Raw genomic sequence first — 25,810 nt, forward strand, 5'->3', positions numbered from 1 at the left:
AGTGTAGTGTAGTGTAGTGTAGTGTAGTGTAGTGTAGTGTAGTGTAGTGTAGTGTAGTGTAGTGTAGTGTAGTGTAGTGTAGTGTAGTGTAGTGTAGTGTAGTGTAGTGTAGTGTAGTGTAGTGTAGTTTAGTGTAGTGTAGTGTAGTTTAGTGTAGTGTAGTGTAGTGTAGTGTAGTGTAGTGTAGTGTAGTGTAGTGTAGTGTAGTGTAGTGTAGTGTAGTGTAGTGTAGTGTAGTGTAGTGTAGTGTAGTGTAGTGTAGTGTAGTGTAGTGTAGTGTAGTGTAGTGTAGTGTAGTGTAGTGTAGTGTAGTGTAGTGTAGTGTAGTGTAGTGTAGTGTAGTGTAGTGTAGTGTAGTGTAGTGTAGTGTAGTGTAGTGTAGTGTAGTGTAGTGTAGTGTAGTGTAGTGTAGTGTAGTGTAGTGTAGTGTAGTGTAGTGTAGTGTAGTGTAGTGTAGTGTAGTGTAGTGTAGTGTAGTGTAGTGTAGTGTAGTGTAGTGTAGTGTAGTGTAGTGTAGTGTAGTGTAGTGTAGTGTAGTGTAGTGTAGTGTAGTGTAGTGTAGTGTAGTGTAGTGTAGTGTAGTGTAGTGTAGTGTAGTGTAGTGTAGTGTAGTGTAGTGTAGTGTAGTGTAGTGTAGTGTAGTGACGATTGGGAGAAGTTCAAAGTTAACTAGGTAGATTGGGTTTATAATGATTTTCCTAAGTCTAGGAAAAGTTTGGTGAAGTTGTCCAGTAGCACCCTCACGTGATGCCTGTATATGGGGTGCAGTGACACGTGATGCCCATATATGGGGTGCAGTGACACGTGATGCCCATATATGGGGTGAAGTGACAAATTCGTCGTGCAATGCTAGTTGTCAACTTAGTAAAGGAGATAAATAGAAACAATAGAGTATACAACAGCATACTCAGCTACACTTGGCTTCTAGAGTGAGCATTATAAGCTATGAAGCTACGGTGTAAGGCTATTAAGAGTGCTGTAAAGAACATCATGAGTGATTTAATGATTCCACCACCACTACACCACTACACCACACTACTACACTACACCACTACACCACTACACCACTACACCACTTCACCACACTACACCACTACACCACTTCACCACACTACACCACTACACCACTTCACCACTACACTACACTACACTACACCAAAACACTACACTACACTACACTACACTTCACTACACTACACCACTACACCACTTCACCACTACACTACACTACACTACACCAAAACACTACACTACACTACACTACACTTCACTACACTACACTACACTACACTACACCACAACATTACACTATACCACCACTAAACCGGGAGGGGGGGGGGGGGGGGGGGGGGGGGGATCAGGTACTAAGTTCTGTACGTGACGTCGACTTAGTGTAATTTTGGAATTTTGTCAAAAGACCCACCCACCCCCTTTGCGGTACTAACTGTTTTTTTGGATAATAATTAAGACACCCACCCCCTTTTGCCGGCTTTTGTGGTTGAGAAAAAAATTGCTTTAAACAGCTCATTAAACATTGGGAAATGGGCAAATTATACCCACTATTAGTAGGGGTTTTGTTTTCAATGTAGTCGAATAAGATAAAAAGTTACAAAAACAGGAAAAAATTCAAAAAAACCCAAAAAAACCTCTAAAGTCTAAACCCATTCCAACAAGAATTTCGCCGCGGTTAAACCACGCACGATCAATTTTCCCTACGATGTCCTTGTTTCATTAATTCTTTTGAGTGAAAAGTGTGACTGGAAAAAAGTGCAACATATTTACATACTATTAGTGCTTTTCATTCAAACAAGTAAAAACAAATCTTTTATGTCATGTTTCCAGGGTTTGGACTGGAATTGCCCGCTTAAAGAACTTCCATCGCGTTACATTACATAATTTTCTCAATAAATGTAATAGATTTGTAGTGTTGTAATTAGTTTAATTTGTGCATGGTAAAAATTTACGATTTATTTGACCAATGTACAATGTAGCGCCGCGTACCAACGACAACAATAAATGAATCCAGAAAATTGCGGAAAATAACTTTGCGAAGGAGGAATTTCACTGTAATTAATTAACACATGGCTAGCGTCGCGCGCAGCATAACAGACGCTTCCTACACACTTAATCATAGGGGAGTGGTCTATATTGCGAAGGAGCAGACTTTTGTCATCAACGCAGGTCCGTCGGGCCACCTCATATCTCCCAACCTGATTACTTACAACGATCTTTATGCCTTCGGCAACAGTAGGGGAAAAATTGAAATTTGAGGTAAAATGGGTCTTTTTGGGGTTGGACACCCCCCTAAGTACCATGTACTAACTGTTTTTCTGGGAAATGTACCATGCACTAACTGTGTTTTGGAAGAAAATAATGACCCCCCCCCCCCCCCGACTACACGTACGGTACTGACTGTATGATCCCCCCCCCCAACGTCACGTACGGTACTGACTGTATGATCCCCCGACTACACACCGATAATGAAGATATATATCGTTCTTTTTCTTCTTATCGCGTGCTCTTACATTTAAGAAATCAGAAAGAAAGTGAGGTGGTTGGAGGTGCTTCAAGAGCTGCCGATAGGCTGCAGGTAGAATGATAGGCTGCAGGTAGAATGACAGCAGGTAGGGGCAGTTATTAATTAACAATTGGTGCTCATTGTATTAACTACACCACTACTGTAATTGTATTAATTCACACTCGCCAGCGCACTGTCACGTGACACGTTAGCGCGCTCATATACCTTAAAATGTTTATTTTCGGAAAAATGGCTGAAAAACAGATTTTTGCCGAGCGAGCAATGAAAATACTCACAAATGGGCTATTGGCAGTGGCGTAACGAAAGGCCCTGCTGACCCCGCTGTGCAGGGGGGCGCCAAATCGTCGTTTGAATGTGGGACAATTTCGAAAACTTAACTAAAGTACTAGCAAAACTGCGCGTTTTGCTCTAGATACACACTTTTTTAGAGATTTTACCGGCGTATTCTTTAAAATCACCTAATTTGTTCAATTTTAGGGAGGGGCACCAAAAGGGGAGGGGGCGCCAACAGGGGGGCGCTTTTTTCGTCAGGGGCGCCAACAGGCAACGTTACGCCACTGGCTATTGGACTCAGGACTGGTAACTAGAAAGGTCCTAAAGACTCGTGAGCAACATAAAATTTGTCCCAAGATGCAAGATAATTTACTTGGTGTTCAGAAACATCTAAAAAGTTGGAGAATGATCTACTTAATTGGGCATTTCTCTTAATAAGCCAGGTATATTTGTGTCTTACAAAACGGCAAGATTTCAAAAATTCGGTTTAGGCCAAAAGGTCTTCTGCTGTTTGCTAACACCAAATAGTTCGCAATTGCCGACTCATGCACATTATATAATATTCAAAAACGTTCAGTTTAAGGTAATTAGTAAATAACTACTGCATGATCTGTGAAAACATTTCATGCCAATTGCCAACAAAGAACCGAACCAAATTGTTGGGCAAGGATCTTGATCGATCTTGATCGATCAAAGTTTTCCTTGGCATCAATTTAACCAAAATGTGATGACCAAAATTCAACTTCAAACTTTTAATTCATTCATACGATGAAACCACGGTAACCACGGTAACCACGGTAACCATGTTACCAAGAATACCTGACCTACAATAATTCGGCACATTGCAGATTTTCCCATCGTATGATAATATGTGTCATCCCCTCATTGTAATCAAGTGGTTACTGGCTAGCATTTTAACGGTTTAACCTTGATTGACCATGACTGTGGCACAATACTGGAGTATTCAAGATGGAGGTCTTCTATATGATTAATTACGATATCAACCAAATTTAGGGTGGGTTTTGCCATAGTTTGAATTCAGTCACTTGTCCATTATCGAATCAGCCTTTGAGAGATAGTCAACATCATCCATACCTAATATAAAAAACATACCTAATATAAAAACTACTCTATAAAAAACTAATAACTGCCCCGTATAATATGTATTAAATAATAATTTGACAGTGCTCGCTAATTTCACAGTGCTCGCTAATTTCACAGTGCTCGCTAATTTGACAGTGCTCGCTAATTTCACAGTGCTCGCTAATTTCACAGTGCTCGCTAGTTTCACAGTGCTCGCTAATTTCACAGTGCTCGCTAATTTCACAGTGCTCGCTAATTTCACAGTGCTCGCTAATTTCACAGTGCTCGCTAATTTCACAGTGCTCGCTAATTTCACAGTGCTCGCTAGTTTCACAGTGCTCGCTAGTTTGACAGTGCTCGCTAATTTCACAGTGCTCGCTAATTTCACAGTGCTCGCTAATTTCACAGTGCTCGCTAATTTCACAGTGCTCGCTAGTTTCACAGTGCTCGCTAGTTTCACAGTGCTCGCTAGTTTCACAGTGCTCGCTAATTTCACAGTGCTCGCTAGTTTCACAGTGCTCGCTAATTTCACAGTGCTCGCTAATTTCACAGTGCTCGCTAGTTTCACAGTGCTCGCTAATTTCACAGTGCTCGCTAATTTCACAGTGCTCGCTAGTTTCACAGTGCTCGCTAATTTGACAGTGCTCGCTAATTTCACAGTGCTCGCTAATTTCACAGTGCTCGCTAGTTTCACAGTGCTCGCTAGTTTCACAGTGCTCGCTAATTTCACAGTGCTCGCTAATTTCACAGTGCTCGCTAATTTCACAGTGCTCGCTAGTTTCACAGTGCTTGCTAGTTTCACAGTGCTCGCTAATTTGACAGTGCTCGCTAATTTCACAGTGCTCGCTAATTTCACAGTGCTCGCTAATTTCACAGTGCTCGCTAGTTTCACAGTGCTCGCTAGTTTCACAGTGCTCGCTAGTTTCACAGTGCTCGCTAGTTTCACAGTGCTCGCTAGTTTCACAGTGCTCGCTAATTTCACAGTGCTCGCTAATTTCACAGTGCTCGCTAGTTTCACAGTGCTCGCTAGTTTCACAGTGCTCGCTAGTTTCACAGTGCTCGCTAGTTTCACAGTGCTCGCTAGTTTCACAGTGCTCGCTAGTTTCACAGTGCTCGCTAATTTCACAGTGCTCGCTAGTTTCACAGTGCTCGCTAATTTCACAGTGCTCGCTAGTTTCACAGTGCTCGCTAATTTCACAGTGCTCGCTAATTTCACAGTGCTCGCTAATTTCACAGTGCTCGCTAATTTCACAGTGCTCGCTAGTTTCACAGTGCTCGCTAATTTCACAGTGCTCGCTAATTTCACAGTGCTCGCTAATTTCACAGTGCTCGCTAATTTCACAGTGCTCGCTAATTTCACAGTGCTCGCTAATTTCACAGTGCTCGCTAATTTCACAGTGCTCGCTAATTTCACAGTGCTCGCTAATTTCACAGTGCTCGATATGCTCACTAGTAGGACGTGGCCTGGCTCGGCCAAGTCAGGAGTGGGAGTCTTGCCATCGTCCTCCTGGCTATGCACTATATTGTCCTCCTGGTCTTCATCTGACATTTCATCAGAAAACCTTGCTTCTCTGGGCTAGGGGGAGGGCGTGACAATGAGGGCGCAGTAAAAAGTAAACGTGGTAAAGTAAACGTGGCAAAGTGAATGTATATAGTATATAGTACAAGAGATTAGTAATGAGGTGAGGTGATTATTGAAATCACAATGCTTGAGGCATGACACTAGAGAAACTAGCAATACTAGACTAGTATACTAACCCTGGAGGCATGACACTAAAGAAACTAGCAATACTAGACTAGACTAGACTATAATAGACTAGACTAGACTAGTCTAGTCTAGACTAGACTAGACTAGACTAGACTAGACTAGACTAGACTAGACTAGACTAGACTAGACTAGTATACTTACCCGGTTAGTGTTTATAGAGGTAAGGGTGATGTTGGCGCTGGAGATGTCCGCAAACGAGGTCCGTCTTTCACACAGATTGGACCAGTTGCGTCGGTTACTTAAACAGCCGTCTAGAAGCGGCCGGAAAAGGGGGTTCGCTTTCTCTAATGACTGAAGAAACGAGCATGTTGGATCAGGTTTTTGAAACATTCTCACTATCAAAATAAACAAGTAAAGAAAAGCAGAGGCACATATTAGGTGCGGTAAAAAAATCGAAATTATGCGGTACCGCACCCGACTATAAAGGTAAAATGTGCGGTAAGGTGCGGTAAATTTTTACCAATTATGCGGCAATTATGCGATTTTTTCGAAATTTGTGCGGGAATTGTGCGGTTTTCTTTTGCATTTTCTGAAGGACTTTGGAAATTCTAAACGTATAACCGCCGCTCTTATCAAAAATAGGTCTGTTTATGTGTTACTGAGGGTGTAGTTCTTTACTAAGACCATGATTGAACGTATATTGAGATTCAGTTATCTGAGAACAGCGACTTGATCTGGTAGAGATCAGGAGACAGTTATTTGAAGACGCCTCTTGATAGAGTCGATCAGATCCCATGCGTGATCGCAAATATGTGACACGCTTGTTGGCATTGATCGTCAGTACTTGTAAACCATTTGATCAAAGATCCATTAAGCCCACTATAAAGCCAACGCTACAACGAACAGAGCTCATTACCCGATAAAAAGGGCTGCAGTTATGATCGAAGTACGGTAACGACGAGGGTTCCATAACGGCCTGGGTCACGGTCCCGAAAGGGCCTGGGTCACGGTCCCGAAAGGGCCTGGGTAACGGTCCCGAAAGGGCCTGGGTCATGGTCCCGAAAGGGCCTGGGTCACGTGGTAACCGGGTCACGTGGCCTAGGCAGGAGTTCCAAAAGGGCCTGGGTCACGGTCCCGAAAGGGCCTGGGTCAGGGTCCCGAAAGGGCCTGGGTCACGTGGTAACTGGGTCACGTGGCCTAGGTATGAGTTCCAAAAGGGCCTGGGTCACGGTCCCGAAAGGGCCTGAGTCACGGTCCTAAAAGGGCCTGAGTCACGGTCCCGAAAGGGCCCGACTTTTAACATATTTTGGTTTTTACACTCGAAAATCTTAACGTGAAAATTTCAAAATTATGCGAAATTACGCGGAAAATGCTAGATTATGCGGAAATATGCAGAAAATTACAAAATGTGCGGAAAACAATAAATTATGCGGAAATGTGCGTAAAACGGTAAATTGTGCGATCCCGCACCCATCGCACCTAATATGTGCCTCTGAAGAAAAGTGAAAAATCTTATAGTTTCTTTATCTACAAACACAGATTAAACGAATCTTGTGCATTGTTATCCACTATACTGTCTCGACTCGTGTAATGGTTTAAAAGAAATGTAATGTTTGGTTTAATTTGAATATCATGTCATTAGTAAACATGTATATTGCAGAAGTTGACTACGCTTGTATCTTCAATTTTGATAGTGTTTCAAAATCTGTGAATCTTTACCTCATAGAGCTCCAAGCAAATATTGTCAATGAATCCGACTTGCATTTTGGGAAGTTCATCTCGTTTACTTCTGTCCATCATGTACGCTGGCGTGTGTCCAAACTTATCCCGCTAATGGTACAACAATTCAATAAAGAAACCAAGTAAGAAATTACTATTCTAAAGTTTAACCAATATTGAGACTATTACATGGTATAACCAGTATATGTACCTCAATGTCCCCCTGATTGAAGAACTCGCTGGTTACCTGGTTACCTGGTTACCTGGTTACCTGGTTACCTGGTTACCTGGTTACCTGGTTACCTGGTTACCTGGTTACCTGGTTACCTGGTTACCTGGTTACCTGGTTACCTGGTTACCTGGTTACCTGGTATAACCAGTATATGTACCTCAATGTCCCCCTGATTGAAGAACTCGCTGGTTACCTGGTTACCTGGTTACCTGGTTACCTGGTTACCTGGTTACCTGGTTATTTGGTTACCTGGTTACCTGGTTACCTGGTTACCTGGTTACCTGGTTACCTGGTTATTTGGTTACCTAGTTACCTGGTATAACCAGTATATGTACCTCAATGTCCCCCTGATTGAAGAACTCGCTGGCGATCTTCTCAGCTACCATTCTCTGAACCTCCCAAGGTTTAGTGATAGCAGAGAGATCACATCCAGTTATCATCATAGAGCGGAGCAGTACTCTGTTGTCTCCATCGTCCCAATTAGTGTCCGGGTTTTCCACCAGCTGCTTGAACAGGGATTTATGCCTGGTAAAAGAGAAAGTGTTGATATCAATACTGCAACTTCAGCTTGATATGAAAGGTTATCAGGATTAAGCTCATTAATGAGAACTCACTTGAAGTACAGAGCCAGGTCAGTAGCCAGGATTGTGGTCTTGGTGAGATCTAAGAACTGGGAATGTTCCTGCTCGTTGAGCCCTTTAAAGATGTTGTTCCCCTCCACTTGGGAGATGGTGAGGAAGTGGTTGAAGTGATGGTACTCCATAAAGGAGGTGCTGTACAGGTTAGCTAGTGGACTGTCAGATCTGCGGTAAACAAGTTAGCTAGTGGTTAACAAGTTAGCTAGTGGTTAACATGTTAGCTAGTGGTTAACATGTTAGCTAGTGGTTAACAAGTTAGCTAGTGGTTAACAAGTTAGCTAGTGGTTAACAAGTTAGCTAGTGGTTAACAAGTTAGCTAGTGGTTAACAAGTTAGCTAGTGGTTAACAAGTTAGCTAGTGGTTAACAAGTTAGCTAGTGGTTAACAAGTTAGCTAGTGGTTAACAAGTTAGCTAGTGGTTAACAAGTTAGCTAGTGGTTAACAAGTTAGCTAGTGGTTAACAAGTTAGCTAGTGGTTAACAAGTTAGCTAGTGGTTAACAAGTTAGCTAGTGGTTAACAAGTTAGCTAGTGGTTAACAAGTTAGCTAGTGGTTAACAAGTTAGCTAGTGGTTAACAAGTTAGCTAGTGGTTAACAAGTTAGCTAGTGGTTAACAAGTTAGCTAGTGGTTAACAAGTTAGCTAGTGGTTAACAAGTTAGCTAGTGGTTAACAAGTTAGCTAGTGGTTAACAAGTTAGCTAGTGGTTAACAAGTTAGCTAGTGGTTAACAAGTCAGCTAGTGGTTAACAAGTTAGCTAGTGGTTAACAAGTTAGCTAGTGGTTAACAAGTCAGCTAGTGGTTAACAAGTCAGCTAGTGGTTAACAAGTTAGCTAGTGGTTAACAAGTTAGCTAGTGGTTAACAAGTTAGCTAGTGGTTAACAAGTTAGCTAGTGGTTAACAAGTTAGCTAGTGGTTAACAAGTTAGCTAGTGGTTAACAAGTTAGCTAGTGGTTAACAAGTTAGCTAGTGGTTAACAAGTTAGCTAGTGGTTAACAAGTTAGCTAGTGGTTAACAAGTTAGCTAGTGGTTAACAAGTTAGCTAGTGGTTAACAAGTTAGCTAGTGGTTAACAAGTTAGCTAGTGGTTAACAAGTTAGCTAGTGGTTAACAAGTTAGCTAGTGGTTAACAAGTCAGCTAGTGGTTAACAAGTCAGCTAGTGGTTAACAAGTTAGCTAGTGGTTAACAAGTTAGCTAGTGGTTAACAAGTTAGCTAGTGGTTAACAAGTTAGCTAGTGGTTAACAAGTTAGCTAGTGGTTAACAAGTTAGCTAGTGGTTAACAAGTTAGCTAGTGGTTAACAAGTTAGCTAGTGGTTAACAAGTTAGCTAGTGGTTAACAAGTTAGCTAGTGGTTAACAAGTTAGCTAGTGGTTAACAAGTTAGCTAGTGGTTAACAAGTTAGCTAGTGGTTAACAAGTTAGCTAGTGGTTAACAAGTTAGCTAGTGGTTAACAAGTTAGCTAGTGGTTAACAAGTTAGCTAGTGGTTAACAAGTTAGCTAGTGGTTAACAAGTCAGCTAGTGGTTAACAAGTTAGCTAGTGGTTAACAAGTCAGCTAGTGGTTAACAAGTTAGCTAGTGGTTAACAAGTCAGCTAGTGGTTAACAAGTTAGCTAGTGGTTAACAAGTTAGCTAGTGGTTAACAAGTTAGCTAGTGGTTAACAAGTTAGCTAGTGGTTAACAAGTTAGCTAGTGGTTAACAAGTTAGCTAGTGGACTGTCAGATCTGCGATTAACAAACTCTAATTCAAATAATTTCATAAATCTTTTAGCGATGCTATATGAAAGGAAACCTAGCATTCTTGTTGAACTGGTATCGTAACTGGTAACATAACGATAATTTAGTTGTACAACATTACATAATAGCAGTGTTACTAAGTACTATGGGGGGGGGGGGGGGGGGGGCGTACTATGCAGTTGAAACAACACATTAGTGTACATAATACGATTTGGTAGTTGTTGTAGTTTATTGGGGGACATGCAACGACCATTAATGACCATTAATGACCATTAATGACCATTAATGACAATGTCAGTATTGGCAAAAATAAAAATACTGACATGGTTTTTTCAGCACTTTATGGAACGAAAGTTAGGGCAACCATAGCTATATTTATAGGTCTTTCATGCAGAGATTTGATTGAGAAAATTAAAAGGCTAAGCTTCTTTGGTTAGGTAGATCTTTCAGAGCAGAATTACCCTAGAGACTTGAAAAATGAGAGAAAATCGAAATGTCTTAAAATACAATATTATACATACAATTCATACTGTTAGAAGACTTATCTACTATGGCCTATACTATGGATACTGACTTTTGTCTCCCCCCCCCTGTATAATCAAGATACTAGAAAATGCGAGTCTCCATTTGCGGCCAAAAATTGTCCAGAAAAATCGGTGTCACCAATTACATTCGGCTTTATAATACAGATTGGCATAAACGATGATTATTGGTTGTTAATGATTTTGTCAAAATTTAAAATATTCAGCTGTTAACTGAGGGACTTAAAACTGCAGAAACAATGCGATTTATTGCGCATTCCTCTATCAAAATGGAATCACATTTCTAAACCCAACGCTTTTATTTTGTAGAGTTGTCAAAATCAGGAACTACAAAAAAACAATTTCACAAAAGGGCTAGGCAAGTCACACAAAGGTGTTACAAAAGGGCGATAACTATACTAGCGTTCGAAATATATGATATAGCCGAGACTACAAAGTAGAAGTTTTAAGTTGTAACTTCGAATTTTGATCATTTTCTTAAAATTAATTTCCCCCAGTTTGTAAGTTAACTGGTACTCACAATTTCTGGAACTGATTAGTAGTGCCCCGGTGGTCAATGTCGTGACAAAGAGAGCCCACCAGAAGAGCAAACACCTCAATATCAGTAAACTGCTGAGACATTTGGCCGGACGTTAACATAGCGAACATCATTTGAGCCACGTTGAATCCGTGTCGCCAGTTATGGTACATAACGTCTCTGTAATTCTTACGCACTGTTATTGACCATCTGATCAAACTCTGGAAATCAATCCTGGGGGACAGTTTGTTAGGCGACTCCAAATTCGGATCACATTTATATTAAACAAGTTCACTTCAAGTATATTAAAATATCAAAACAGTGAAAAGAAGAAAACAAGAGAACACCTGAATTTGTTGATAAGGTCGAGGTCTATGAACATTCTGATAGTGGCTAGAACCGTCTGGTCTGTTTCCAGGGAATGATCCGCAAACTCAAACGACAGTATATTGAGCGATTGGGCGCTGGGTATCTCTTCTCGCTGCAAATGAACACGTTTAATATCAGAAGATAAAATTGTACTTGATTACTAAGAGAAATGGTTAATTTGAAATATACATTTATACTACTACTTCTAGAACTAGTAGTAGTAGTACTAACTATCTCCCACAGTGTGGGGCCCACACCATACCTCAATTAGCGAGACTTCGTCCTTGCTGGCGCTGGCGTGGTACGACAGTATCTGAAACCGTAACATTATAAATACTAATGATGATTTAAGTTATGAACAATGTTATATCCCCGCTCAAAGCGTGGGCGACATCTTTCAATGTACATATTATTGGCCTGGCTGCAGCTTACTTATGAGTTACTGCCTAGCTTCTTAGTTCTTACAGCTGTTATGGCTTACTCATTATTTTGTTACAAGTGATAATGATTCTATTTTCTAGTTGAACAGCAAAGTCAGCCTGCTGTTAATTTTTACACCCTGACTGACTGGCTCTCTTCGCATTTACAGGTGCTCTCTTCGCCCTTGCTTTTCTCATGCCATATCTTCCGTGCCACTGCTTACATTTCATCAGAGACAAGAGAAATTTGCTAAATTCATAAAATAATTAATGGTTCAACAACTGAAACTAAACGTGAATTTCGATAGATGATTCCCGAATCGGTCATTAATAATAATTGTTGCAGGGTAACACGCTGGCTTCAAGTTCGCTGTACTGAGCAGAAACGCGCGTGTTGCGCTACTATCAATGTACCAAATAAGATCGCGCGTTCCGTAGAAAATATAGATTGCCGTCTCGAAAGGGAGTAAACGAAAATAATTAGCAAAATTGTTAGTGAACAGCGACATTTATCTGTAATCAAAGGTAATATTATCAAAAAGACAGAAAATTCACCTCAAGCACCACTTTCTGAGCATTATTAGCTTTAATAAGTCGCTCGAAGTTGATAACATTATAGATTCCCAAGCCACAGAAAAGCGTAAATGCCTGTAAATGTAAGTAAATTAGTTAGAGAGCAAATTTAAATCTATTTCGAAGGAAAATAAAATCAGATTTGTAAATTCTGATTTCTACTAAATGACAGAGTTGCATTTGCAGGGACTCATTTTAAAGTTACCTCAAATAGGGACTCATTTTAAAGTTACCTCAAATAGGGACTCATTTTAAAGTTACCTCAAATAGGGACTCATTTTAAAGTTACCTCAAATAGGGACTCATTTTAAAGTTACCTCAAATAGGGACTCATTTAAAAGTTACCTCAAATAGGGACTCATTTTAAAGTTACCTCAAATAGGGACTCATTTTAAAGTTACCTCAAATAGGGACCCATTTTAAAGTTACCTCAAATAGGGACTCATTTTAAAGTTACCTCAAATAGGGACTCATTTTAAAGTTACCGCAAATAGGGACTCATTTTAAAGCTACCTCAAATAGGGACTCATTTTAAAGTTACCTCAAATAGGGACTCATTTTAAAGCTACCTCAAATAGGGACTCATTTTAAAGTTACCTCAAATAGGGACTCATTTTAAAGCTACCTCAAATAGGGACTAATTTTAAAGTTACCTCAAATAGGGACTCATTTTAAAGTTACCTCAAATAGGGACTCATTTTAAAGTTACCTCAAATAGGGACTCATTTTAAAGTTACCTCAAATAGGGACTCATTTTAAAGTTACCTCAAATAAGGACTCATTTTAAAGTTACCTCAAATAGGGACTCATCGTTCCTGTCGAAGCGCTCCTCTCCTTTCTTGTTCAAGATCTCTACAACACCTGAATAAAAAGAGGCTGATTCGCTTGCACATTCCAATATGAGACATTTTGCAGCTTCAGAATAATGAACAATGGGTAGTAGCTTACCAGAGTGTAAGTATACAATGGGTGGTAGCTTACCAGAGTGTAAGTAGTAGCTTACCAGAGTGTAAAGCTGCGTATCACACAGGAGTGTGCACAGGTTAATTAAAATAAACACCTTTAAAGAATCTTCTTATTGAAGATAATTAAATTTATGCACCTAGTTGGATTATATGGCGCTATCTAAAACCATTAGAAATTTAATCAAACTATTAAGAGGGAGCTTCTATGGTCCGCTCAGATGAGAGAGTTGAAACGCCGCAGCAACACGGACACGTGCCCATAAAACGCCGCAGTAACACGGACACGTGCCCATAAAACGCCGCAGTAACACGGACACGTGCCCATAAAACGCCGCAGTAACACAGACACGTGCCCATAAAACGCCGCAGTAACACGGACACGTGCCCATAAAACGCTACAGTAACACGGACGTCGGACACGTGCCCATAAAACGCTGCAGTAACACGGACACGTGCCCGTAAAACGCACCCTAATTGTATTGCTAGAAGGAAAGTGTTTTGTGTGAAGAGAAGTTAGTAAAGTGGACCACGTGATGTCTTACCAAGCACGTTTCTGGACTCGTTGAGTATAGGCATGGCGAGGATACTGCGTATTTCCCTGTCTGCTCCGATTGTCTCCGCACACACCATACCCTCAAACCCGTCTATCTGCTCGCCTGGAACTGCATTAACCGTCTTGAGATTGGAAGCTACATATCTAGCTAGCGTGTCTTGCGGAGTAAGAATGTTCTGGAACTCGTACTCATCTCCGGTCTCCTTGTTCTTAATGTCATCCCCTGTGTAGATCTCAAAACAGCTCACAAACGCATCTGCAGTCTTCACTACCTGGCCCTGCGTGGTTTATACACTTAGCACTCAGTTCATAATAACATCACTCAGTTCATAATCACATCACTCAGTTCATAATCACATCACTCAGTTCATAATCACATTACTCAGTTCATAATCACATCACTCAGTTCATAATAACATCACTCAGTTTATAACCACATCACTCAGTTCATAATAACATCACTCAGTTCATAATCACATCACTCAGTTCATAATCACATCACTCAGTTCATAATCACATCACTCAGTTCATAATCACATCACTCAGTTCATAATCACATCACTCAGTTCATAATCACATTACTCAGTTCATAATCACATCACTCAGTTCCTAATCACATCACTCAGTTCATAATAACATCACTCAGTTCATAATAACATCACTCAGTTCATAATCACATCACTCAGTTCATAATCACATCACTCAGTTCATAATCACATCACTCAGTTCATAATCACATCACTCAGTTCATAATAACATCACTCAGTTCATAATCACATCACTCAGTTCATAATCACATTACTCAGTTCATAATCACGTCACTCAGTTCATAATAACATCACTCAGTTCATAATCACATTACTCAGTTCATAATAACATCGCTCAGTTCATAATATTGGCAGGACATTTCAGATTATAACTTAAAAAGTACCAGTGAAAACTGAAAATGTTATGAAAAAGATAACATAATTCATTTCGTTACCATGGTAACATATCACTATGTTAACAGATCATTATATTAACATGATAAAACTCACATTATCTGGTTTATCAAGATTAAGACCATCACTTTCAGGGCACTCCATAAGCAATATCCTGCACCCAGTGGAACTAAACATCTCGCACCCTTTCTTCAGTACCCGCCGCAACAGATTGTCCATATCCCGCTGCTCCTCGAATATGTAGTGAGCTAACAGCACCAGCGACTGCAAGGAGTTATCCGTCAATAATAATAACAATCACGTGACTTACTGCTTAGCAATCACGTGACCAGGTGTCACACGGACCCATACTAACAGCTTACTGCTTAGCAATCACGTGACCAGGTGACACACGGACCTTCTCCAGGTGTTTTTTAACACGTGCTATTTTACACCTCCGCTAAATTAACAATAGGATAGTATCAGGATTATGGTATTAGCTCCTGTATGGTGATATAGTAATACTTTATGTAAAATGTCCACATAATGAAGTGGAAATACTAATAAAGTAATAATCCTATTGTTTCACTTCATAATACAGAGTACAAAGTTATAAACGTTAGTGCAGGGTAAAGATATTATACTGGTTATCGTATAGTTATATCTTTATATAATAATATGTAGTAACAATTATAAGTACTTTGTGCATGCAGTCACAATAAGGTGGTAAACGTGTGATTTCATGCACTATATTGAGGTGCACTATGTTGAGGTGCACTATGTTGAGGTGCACTATGTTGAGGTGCACCATGTTGAGGTGCACTATGTTGAGTTGCACTATGTTGAGTTGCACTATGTTGAGGTGCACTATGTTGAGGTGCACTATGTTGAGGTGCACCATGTTGAGGTGCACAATGTTGAGGTGCACTATGTTGAGGTGCACCATGTTGAGGTGCACAATGTTGAGGTGCACTATGCTGGGGTGCACTATGTTGGGGTGCACTATGTTGAGTCATGCATCAAAGGACGGTTTTAAAGACGTGACACTCTGGAATTTTCAAAGTTATAGCGATTTTCCGTGTCTGCAGTTAGCTGATCTAGTGGTTTTAAAAGAAACTGAGGTATGATGTGACTAACTAAACTTGAAGCTCAAAACTGAGGCAAATGCTTTTCATTCAGGTGCTCAAAATGAACTCCAAATTATTGAGCTGAGTTAGGGCTAGCTGAATTTATAGAGCTCCTCCCTACTACTAGTTCCAGCTGTAAGGTGACTAGGGACTGTGTAGTATGAACACTCTCTCTCTCTGTAAAACAAACCTGCTGCATTCGAGGCTGGATGTAAATTAGGTCTGCCTGAGTACATGAATTGTCACCAAGATACCCAACATAGTGCACAACATAGTGCACAACATAGCGCAAAATATAGTGCAAAACATTAGTGCACAACATAGTGTACAACATAGTGCACAACATAGTGAAAAACATAGTGCACAAAATAGCGCACAACATATCGCACAATATAGTGCACAACATAGTGCACAACATTAGTGCACAACATTAGTGCACAACATAGCGCACAACATAGTGCACATGATACATACAAATCGTCTCTATAATATAATATAATATAACGTATTATTTACACTTCACTCTGCATTACAAGGAGTAAGATAATATCATGTTATAAACATTAGTGCAGTGTAAAGGTAGCTCAAGTAGAATGTGTAGCTGTTAGATTTGACTCTCAGTATATACAGATACAGTCACTAGTCAGGTATAACGGAAACACATTCTCAGGAACAAGAGTAAAGCATTAGCGCTTATATACACTCACTACAACGGCAATGTACAAGTGTTGTTGGAACTAGGAATCTACTAGACTACTGGAGAGGTGATGCCTGGTGTGGGGTGCAGAGCGGGGTGGTGACTGGTGTGGGGTGCAGAGCGGGGTGGTGACTGGTGTGGGGTGCAGAGCGGGGTGGGGACTGGTGTGGGGTTCAGAGCGGGGTGGTGACTGGTGTGGGGTTGAGCCGGGTGGTGACTGGTGTGGGGTGCAGAGCGGGGTGGTGACTGATGTGGGGTGCAGAGCGGGGTGGTGACTGGTGTGGGGTGCAGAGCGGGGTGGTGACTGGTGTGGGGTGCAGAGCGGGGTGGTGACTGATGTGGGGTGCAGAGCGGGGTGGTGACTGATGTGGGGTGCAGAGCGGGGTGGTGACTGGTGTGGGGTGCAGAGCGGGGTGGGGTGCAGAGCGGGGTGGTGACTGGTGTGGGGTGCAGAGCGGGGTGGTGACTGGTGTGGGGTGCAGAGCGGGGTGGTGACTGGTGTGGGGTGCAGAGCGGGGTGGTGACTGGTGTGGGGTGCAGAGCGGGGTGGTGACTGATGTGGGGTGCAGAGCGGGGTGGTGACTGGTGTGGGGTGCAGAGCGGGGTGGTGACTGGTGTGGGGTTCAGAGCGGGGTGGTGACTGGTGTGGGGTGCAGAGCGGGGTGGTGACTGGTGTGGGGTACAGAGCGGGGTGGTGACTGATGTGGGGTGCAGAGCGGGGTGGTGACTGGTGTGGGGTGCAGAGCGGGGTGGTGACTGGTGTGGGGTTCAGAGCGGGGTGGTGACTGGTGTGGGGTGCAGAGCGGGGTGGTGACTGGTGTGGGGTGCAGAGCGGGGTGGTGGCTAGTTCCTACCTAATTCACTAGTTTCTACCTCTGTCCTTCAATGAAACTCCTTGAGCATCACTTATCGTAACTTCATATTATATTGTATTGTACAGCGAAATATTCAAAAAATTTTATTTTATTCATGTTTTACTGGAACGCAGTTCTCTTTATATGAACAAAAAGCATTACAGCGGATCAAAACAAATCAATAGGACGTGTCAATGATTAACTACAACCCCCACACACACAGTAATGATTATCTACATGCTGCAAACTTACATCGCTACGTTTGTACATGATGACAGACGACTGGAAAAGGAGGGCGTTTGTGATTCCGATACCGCAGAAAGTCAGGTATCTCTCGAATATCTTCTCATCATTAGCTGTGAAGGGTCCTTCTTCGTCCTTCTTGTTAATCACTTGAGCCACGCCTACAATCTGCAAGATTGTTTGATTGAGCTACTGTGGGGGATGCTAGTGGGAGTGGCGGTACACCCTTACTGTGTGAGTTGCACATATTATTGTGTTCATAAGCGTAAAAATCGTTTGATCTTCATCATTCTAGTAATATAATCTTACAATGTTTAGTTCTACCATCTCACACACAATCATGCTAAATTTGCGCAGCATTGACGGCATTACAACAATATGTCGTATTGTATATTATATATTATATATATTGAAATATGCTTGTATAATTCACATTTTCGAGCGTATGTTATTTTAAATATTCAGCTACTGGATTGTGTCACAGTAGCTGAAATACACAACAAGGCGGTAATAGTGATTAGACGGGTAGTTATAATACCCCAACAGTAAGGGCGTACCCCACTACCACTAGCAACCCCCACAGTAAGGGCGTACCCCACTACCACTAGCAACCCCCACAGTAAGGGCGTACCCCACTACCACTAGCAACCCCCACAGTAAGGGCGTACCCCACTACCACTAGCAACCCCCACAGTAAGGGCGTACCCCACTACCACTAGCAACCCCCACAGTAAGGGCGTACCCCACTACCACTAGCAACCCCCACAGTAAGGGCGTACCCCACTACCACTAGCAACCCCCACAGTAAGGGCGTACCCCACTACCACTAGCAACCCCCACAGTAAGGGCGTACCCCACTACCACTAGCAACCCCCACAGTAAGGGCGTACCCCACTACCACTAGCAACCCCCACAGTAAGGGCGTACCCCACTACCACTAGCAACCCCCACAGTAAGGGCGTACCCCCACTACCACTAGCAACCCCCACAGTAAGGGCGTACCCCACTACCACTAGCAACCCCCACAGTAAGGGCGTACCCCCACTACCACTAGCAACCCCCACAGTAAGGGCGTACCCCACTACCACTAGCAACCCCCACAGTAAGGGCGTACCCCACTACCACTAGCAACCCCCACAGTAAGGGCGTACCCCACTACCACTAGCAACCCCCACAGTAAGGGCGTACCCCACTACCACTAGCAACCCCCACAGTAAGGGCGTACCCCACTACCACTATCAACCCCCACAATAAGGGCGTACCCCACTACCACTAGCAACCCCCACAGTAAGGGCGTACCCCAACTACAGTTGCATTTGATAAGTTGATAATGACTATGATGTGCAGTTTATACCTGGTTACTCTTGAATACTCACCTCTGATTGGTTGTTCTTGACTGGCATACAGAGAATACTCTTCGTTCTGAAACCCGTTTGCATATCGATAGCTTTGTTAAACCGCTCGTCCTGAAGTGTTTCTACAATGAAGTGGATTAAAATTAGAGAAGTATTCTAGTGAGCCGTATAAGTGGAGTAAAAAATAACATTGGATGACTAGGCGTAATTAGAATAACAATCAAATTTAATTGTAATGATTATTGTAACGGAAGTGTGGGTAAACTACTAGATTATGATACCTTACGAGACATATTTATGTTCGACATAATTCCAGTGACCTTAATGATTTGGGAACGAAAATATGGGAATTTTTACCGAAAACCGTCACATTTCGTACCCCAAATTAAATCATGGTATTTGGGGATTTTTTCATCTCCTTATTTTACAAAAATGAAACCCAATATTTGAGAAAATTAAATACAAAAATCTTCTCTGATTAGCTGTTCATCTTGTAAACAATTTCTCCGGAGCCTTTGAAAGTTAGCCTCAACTTAATTTATAATCCTCCAGAGGGTATAGGTAGGAGACCGACAGTGTTTGTTATCTTCCACTAATCCCAGAATTTCACCGCCGTGGCCAATAAAGTAGTGACAGAGCCTGCTTATTTTTAATGGAACGTGTCCAAAATCCCTTTTAAAGCAATAATTCATGATCGAATACTAGTGTTCATTAATTGTTTGATGAATCATGTTTATAACTTACTATATTGATAAGTTGATAGTAAATCGAGAAAGTCATAATTAAGGAAAATATATGAAACATAATTTGAGGAAAATAATGATGGTGACCTAAATTTTGGTGGTCCGAAAATATGGTGTTTTTTTGTTGTTGAATAACCACCGACTTTCGTACCATTTAAATATGTCTCGTAAGGTATACAATACTATTATACTTCTCTACAGCACTATAACATCTGGGCACTAGTTTGGCAATGTGCCAGGCTGACAAGTGGGCACTAGTTTGGCAATGTGCCAGGCTGACAAGTGGGCACTAGTTTGGCAATGTGCCAGGCTGACAAGTGGGCACTAGTTTGGCAATGTTCCAGGCTGACAAGTGGGCACTAGTTTGGCAATGTGCCAGGCTGACAAGTGGGCACTAGTTTGGCAATGTGCCAGGCTGGCAAGTGGGCACTAGTTTGGCAATGTTCCAGGCTGACAAGTGGATACTAGTTTGGCAATGGGCCAGGCTGACAAGTGGGCACTAGTTTGGCAATGTTCCAGGCTGACAAGTGGGCACTAGTTTGGCAATGTGCCAAGCTGACAAGTGGGCACTAGTTTGGCAACGTGCCAGGCTGACAAGTGGGCACTAGTTTGGCAATGTTCCAGGCTGACAAGTGGGCACTAGTTTGGCAATGTGCCAGGCTGACAAGTGGGCACTAGTTTGGCAATGTGCCAAGCTCACAAGTGGGTACTAGTTTGGCAACGTGCCAGGCTAATGATCCTACTCTCTTATCATCGTTAAATTTAGAGGCGCATGTAAGTAGTGGTAAGTAGTATGTAGCATGATGACTCTGATTGCTAGTTGGGGATGTGGTGTACTTGCTAAGGGGGGGGGGGGGGGGGGGGGGGGGGGGGGATAGTTTCTAGCGAGGGTGGGAGTGAACTTGCTAAAGGGGGGAGTGGGGCATAGTTTCTAGTGAGAGTGGGGGTGTACTTGCTAAGGGGGGGGGGGGGGGGGGGGGGCATAGTTTCTAGCGAGGGTGGGAGTGAACTTGCTAAAGGGGGGAGTGGGGCATAGTTTCTAATGAGAGTGGGGGTGTACTTGCTAAGGGGGGGGGGGGGGGGGGGGGGGATAGTTTCTAGCGATGGTTGGAGTGAACTTGCTAAAGGGGGGAGTGGGGCATAGTTTCTAGTGAGAGTGGGGGTGTACTTGCTAAGGGGGGGGGGGGGATAGTTTCTAGCGAGGGTGGGAGTGAACTTGCTAAAGGGGGGAGTGGGGCATAGTTTCTAATGAGAGTGGGGGTGTACTTGCTAAGGGGGGGGGGGGGGATAGTTTCTAGTGAGAGTGGGGGTGTACTTGCTAAGGGGGGGGGGGGGGGGGGGGGATAGTTTCTAGTGAGAGTGGGGGTGTACTTGCTAAGGGGGGGGGGGGGGGGGGGCATAGTTTCTAATGAGAGTGGGGGTGTACTTGCTAAGGGGGGGGGGGGGGGGGATAGTTTCTAGCGATGGTTGGAGTGAACTTGCTAAAGGGGGGAGTGGGGCATAGTTTCTAGTGAGAGTGGGGGTGTACTTGCTAAGGGGGGGGGGGGGGGGATAGTTTCTAGCGATGGTTGGAGTGAACTTGCTAAAGGGGGGAGTGGGGCATAGTTTCTAGTGAGAGTGGGGGTGTACTTGCTAAGGGGGGGGGGATAGTTTCTAGCGAGGGTGGGAGTGAACTTGCTAAAGGGGGGAGTGGGGCATAGTTTCTAATGAGAGTGGGGGTTGTACTTGCTAAGGGGGGGGGGGGGGGATAGTTTCTAGCGATGGTTGGAGTGAACTTGCTAAAGGGGGGAGTGGGGCATAGTTTCTAGTGAGAGTGGGGGTGTACTTGCTAAGGGGGGGGGGGGGGATAGTTTCTAGCGAGGGTGGGAGTGAACTTGCTAAAGGGGGGAGTGGGGCATAGTTTCTAATGAGAGTGGGGGTTGTACTTGCTAAGGGGGGGGGGGGGGGGATAGTTTCTAGCGATGGTTGGAGTGAACTTGCTAAAGGGGGGAGTGGGGCATAGTTTCTAGTGAGAGTGGGGGTGTACTTGCTAAGGGGGGGGGGGGGGGATAGTTTCTAGCGAGGGTGGGAGTGAACTTGCTAAAGGGGGGAGTGGGGCATAGTTTCTAGTGAGAGTGGGAGTGAACTTGCTAAGGGGGGGGGGGGGGGGGGGGCATAGTTTCTAGTGAGAGTGGGGGTGTACTTGCTAAGGGGGGGGGGGGGGGTGAGGTTGTAGTTACTAGTGGGGTGTAGTTGTTAGGAAGGGGGGGGGGGGGGGAGGGACGTAGTCGCTAGAGGTTGACGTAGTTGCTAGTGGGGCGGGGTGGGAGTGTAGTTTCTAGTGAGGGAGGGGTGGTGTAGTTGCTATTTCTCTATTTGTCGTAAATATTTTGTGACAATTTGCCTCAGGACCCAACTAATCTTTATAAAGTACATGGCAGCAGTTTTATATAGCAAATGGTATAATAGATTTCATCTTTAAAACCAACATTTTAAATCACATAATAGGACTAATTAAGGAAGAGGTATGAAGGAGGGTTTAAATAGCGCTGTAAGTACTAGTATTGCGGAGGTATCTGCTCCTTTGTCTTATAATGACATGTGGTGTAATGTTATGCACGTGGTGTACCAGTGGGGTGTAGTACTTGGGTGATGGTGTAGTAGCAACACCAGTGGGGTGTAGTACTTGGGTGATGGTGTAGTAGCAACACCAGTGGGGTGTAGTACTTGGGTGATGGTGTAGTAGCAACACCACCAAGTGTAGCAGTGGGGTGTAGTACTTGGGTGATTGTGTAGTAGCAACACCAGTGGGGTGTAGTACTTGGGTGATGGTGTAGTAGCAACACCACCAAGTGTAGCAGTGGGGTGTAGTACTTGGGTGATTGTGTAGTAGCAACACCAGTGGGGTGTAGTACTTGGGTGATGGTGTAGTAGCAACACCACCAAATGTAGCAGTGGGGTGTAGTACTTGGGTGATGGTGTAGTAGCAACACCAGTGGGGTGTAGTACTTGGGTGATGGTGTAGTAGCAACACCACCAAGTGTAGCAGTGGGGTGTAGTACTTGGGTGATGGTGTAGTAGCAACACCACCAAGTGTAGCAGTGGGGTGTAGTACTTGGGTGATGGTGTAGTAGCAACACCAGTGGGGTGTAGTACTTGGGTGATGGTGTAGTAGCAACACCACCAAGTGTAGCACTGGGGTGTAGTACTTGGGTGATGGTGTAGTAGCAACACCACCAAGTGTAGCAGTGGGGTGTAGTACTTGGGTGATGGTGTAGTAGCAACACCACCAAGTGTAGCAGTGGGGTGTAGTACCTGATAAGCGTCCGGAATGTTGACGATCTCCCCGCTCTCAGCCACGTACCCCACAATGCCCTTACCGTACGGTATCCTGATCGGCTTGTGCTCGTACATGTCTGTAAGCTGACTGTTCTCTGTCACGTCAAACAGCTTACTCACCAGAAACCTGTCGCATTTCACCAGGGTAACATGAAGAATGGAGTATAGTATATAGGAGGGCCGGAGGGGGAGGTTTGATTGTTCGCATACTACATTAAGAAAGTTTAAAAGATATGAGACACTGCGGTGTAGTTACTGATTACTGCAGTACTGCATTATTCCTGCATTATCTGTAGATTTACAATTGGTCACTGTGTCCTCCATTGAATGCCAATGTACATGAAACTCACATAGAGAGGTACTAATGCTACAGCCCTCCCCCCCTAGTATCAGGGAGAGGTACTAATGCTACAGCCCCCCCACTAATGATACACCCCCCACTAATGCTACACCCCCCACTAATGCTACACCCCCCACTAATGCTACACCCCCCCCCCCTAGTATCAGGGAGAGGTACTAATGCTACAGCCCCCCCCACTAATGATACACCCCCCACTAATGCTACACCCCCCACTAATGCTACACCCCCCCCCCTAGTATCAGGGAGAGGTACTAATGCTACACACCCCCCCCACTAATGCTACACCCCCCCTAGTAGGGAGAGGTACTAATGCTACACCCCCCCCTAGTATCAGGGAGAGGTACTAATGCTACAGCCCTCCCCCCCTAGTATCAGGGAGAGGTACTAATGCTACAGCCCCCCCACTAATGATACACCCCCCACTAATGCTACACCCCCCACTAATGCTACACCCCCCCCTAGTATCAGGGAGAGGTACTAATGCTACACACCCCCCCCACTAATGCTACACCCCCCCTAGTAGGGAGAGGTACTAATGCTACACCCCCCCCCCCCTAGTATCAGGGAGAGGTACTAATGCTACAACCCCCCCCCCCCCCCCCCCCTAGTAGGGAGTTGTACTAATGCTACACCCCCCTAGTAGGGAGAGGTACTAATGCTACACCCCTCTAGTATCAGGGAGAGGTACTAATGCTACAACCCCCCCCCCCTAGTAGGGAGTTGTACTAATGCTACACCCCCCCCCCCACTAATGCTACACCCCCCCCTAGTAGGGAGAGGTACTAATGCTACACCCCCCCCCTAGTATCAGGGAGAGGTACTAATGCTACAACCCCCCCCCCTAGTAGGGAGTTGTACTAATGCTACACCCCCCCCCTAGTATCAGGGAGAGGTACTAATGCTACAACCCCCCCACTAATGCTACACCCCCCCTAGTAGGGAGAGGTACTAATGCTACACCCCCCCCCCCCCCCCCCCCCCCTAGTATCAGGGAGAGGTACTAATGCTACAACCCCCCCCCCCCCTAGTAGGGAGTTGTACTAATGCTACACCCCCCCCCCACTAATGCTACACCCCCCCCCCCCCTAGTAGGGAGTTGTACTAATACTACACCCCCCCCCCCCCACTAATGCTACACCCCCCCCCCACTAATGCTACACCCCCCACTAATGCTACACCCCCCCTAGTAGGGAGTTGTACTAATGCTACACCCCCCTAGTATCAGGGAGAGGTACTAATGCTACAACCCCCCCCCCCCCCCCCCTAGTAGGGAGTTGTCATATGTCCAGCAATTGTTGTAACCTAATAATGTAGCAGTCCTGGCAGGGAGTTAGGGGCCGGTCTACGCTAATACCCGCTTATTGGGTAATATCCCCATGGGACATTAGTGGGGGAGTGTAGTGGGACCTTGTTTACTGTTCCAATAATACAAGCTGGTGGCACCGTGTATAAACGGCGTTCTCAAAATACACATAAAATTATCAATCGAAATTCAAAAGGTCGAGATTTGCACGCCGGCTTGAGACCTCGTGAAATCTATCGGTGAAGCGGCGTCTGGCGGCGGCGTACATACCTTGGTAACTGTCCTAATAATTAAATACCCTGCTACTCCTTCCATTACATACCTTGGTAACTGTCCTATTAATTAAATACCCTGCTACTCCTTCCATTACATACCTTGGTAACTGTCCTAATAATTAAATACCCTGCTACTCCTTCCATTACATACCTTGGTAACTGTCCTAATAATTAAATACCCTGCTACTCCTTCCATTACATACCTTGGTAACTGTCCTAATAATTAAATACCCTGCTACTCCTTCCATTACATACCTTGGTAACTGTCCTATTAATTAAATACCCTGCTACTCCTTCCATTACATACCTTAGTAACTGTCCTAATAATTAAATACCCTGCTACTCCTTCCATTACATACCTTGGTAACTGTCCTAATAATTAAATACCCTGCTACTCCTTCCATTACATACCTTAATTCCCAAAAATTTGGGCGACCAAAAATTTGAGCGGGCCTCTCGCCCAAATTTTTTGCAGACCAAATTAATTGCATAAATCTTTTCCGTCTGCTAAATTTTTTGCTAACCAAACTTTTGGCATTTGGCCTGTGGCCCTGAAATCTATAGAAAGATGGCTTTTTCTTCATATCCAAGTGAAATAATATTTGAAATTTTAGTTTTCTAATCTGTCATTCATAGCTTGACCAAGTAAACGGGCTTATATTTTAAATGAATAGAAATAACTGGAATTAGACTTCAAGACCTTTGGTCCGGGTTTACAGTAGTTCGCTACACACAATTATGTTTCCCCCAAA

The 25,810-nt window shown here is 43.7% G+C and overlaps 3 protein-coding genes across 10 annotated transcripts in view; all 3 read right to left on the reverse strand.

Annotated features, from left to right (window-relative positions):
- Positions 1-25,810, reverse strand: part of LOC134815899 (cilia- and flagella-associated protein 53-like) — an 889,273-nt gene that overhangs the window by 412,997 nt on the left and 450,466 nt on the right. The window lies entirely within an intron of this gene.
- The window catches only part of LOC134815896 (probable ubiquitin carboxyl-terminal hydrolase MINDY-4), a 623,521-nt gene that overhangs the window by 141,516 nt on the left and 456,195 nt on the right, over positions 1-25,810 (reverse strand). The window lies entirely within an intron of this gene.
- Positions 1-25,810, reverse strand: part of LOC134815889 (cGMP-specific 3',5'-cyclic phosphodiesterase-like) — a 75,899-nt gene that overhangs the window by 2,838 nt on the left and 47,251 nt on the right. For 4 of the 8 annotated variants that reach the window (XM_063824482.1, XM_063824481.1, XM_063824483.1 and 1 more), the window contains exons 7-21: positions 23,096-23,246; positions 19,080-19,169; positions 17,713-17,871; positions 14,900-15,067; positions 13,852-14,140; positions 13,138-13,205; positions 12,327-12,419; positions 11,615-11,665; positions 11,331-11,464; positions 10,987-11,217; positions 8,169-8,357; positions 7,890-8,079; positions 7,323-7,433; positions 5,805-5,954; positions 5,346-5,471 (exon numbers count right to left, since the gene is read on the reverse strand). In XM_063824482.1, the coding sequence (XP_063680552.1) occupies positions 5,346-5,471; positions 5,805-5,954; positions 7,323-7,433; positions 7,890-8,079; positions 8,169-8,357; positions 10,987-11,217; positions 11,331-11,464; positions 11,615-11,665; positions 12,327-12,419; positions 13,138-13,205; positions 13,852-14,140; positions 14,900-15,067; positions 17,713-17,871; positions 19,080-19,169; positions 23,096-23,246 (2,200 nt within the window). The remainder of the gene's footprint in view (positions 1-5,345; positions 5,472-5,804; positions 5,955-7,322; positions 7,434-7,889; positions 8,080-8,168; positions 8,358-10,986; positions 11,218-11,330; positions 11,465-11,614; positions 11,666-12,326; positions 12,420-13,137; positions 13,206-13,851; positions 14,141-14,899; positions 15,068-17,712; positions 17,872-19,079; positions 19,170-23,095; positions 23,247-25,810) is intronic. The other 4 variants (XM_063824486.1, XM_063824485.1, XM_063824488.1 and 1 more) reach the window with 1 other exon arrangement.

This window comes from Bolinopsis microptera, chromosome 5 (assembly GCF_026151205.1).
Source record: "Bolinopsis microptera isolate Bmic1 chromosome 5, MBARI_Bmic_1.0, whole genome shotgun sequence".
Lineage (NCBI taxonomy): Eukaryota > Metazoa > Ctenophora > Tentaculata > Lobata > Bolinopsidae > Bolinopsis > Bolinopsis microptera.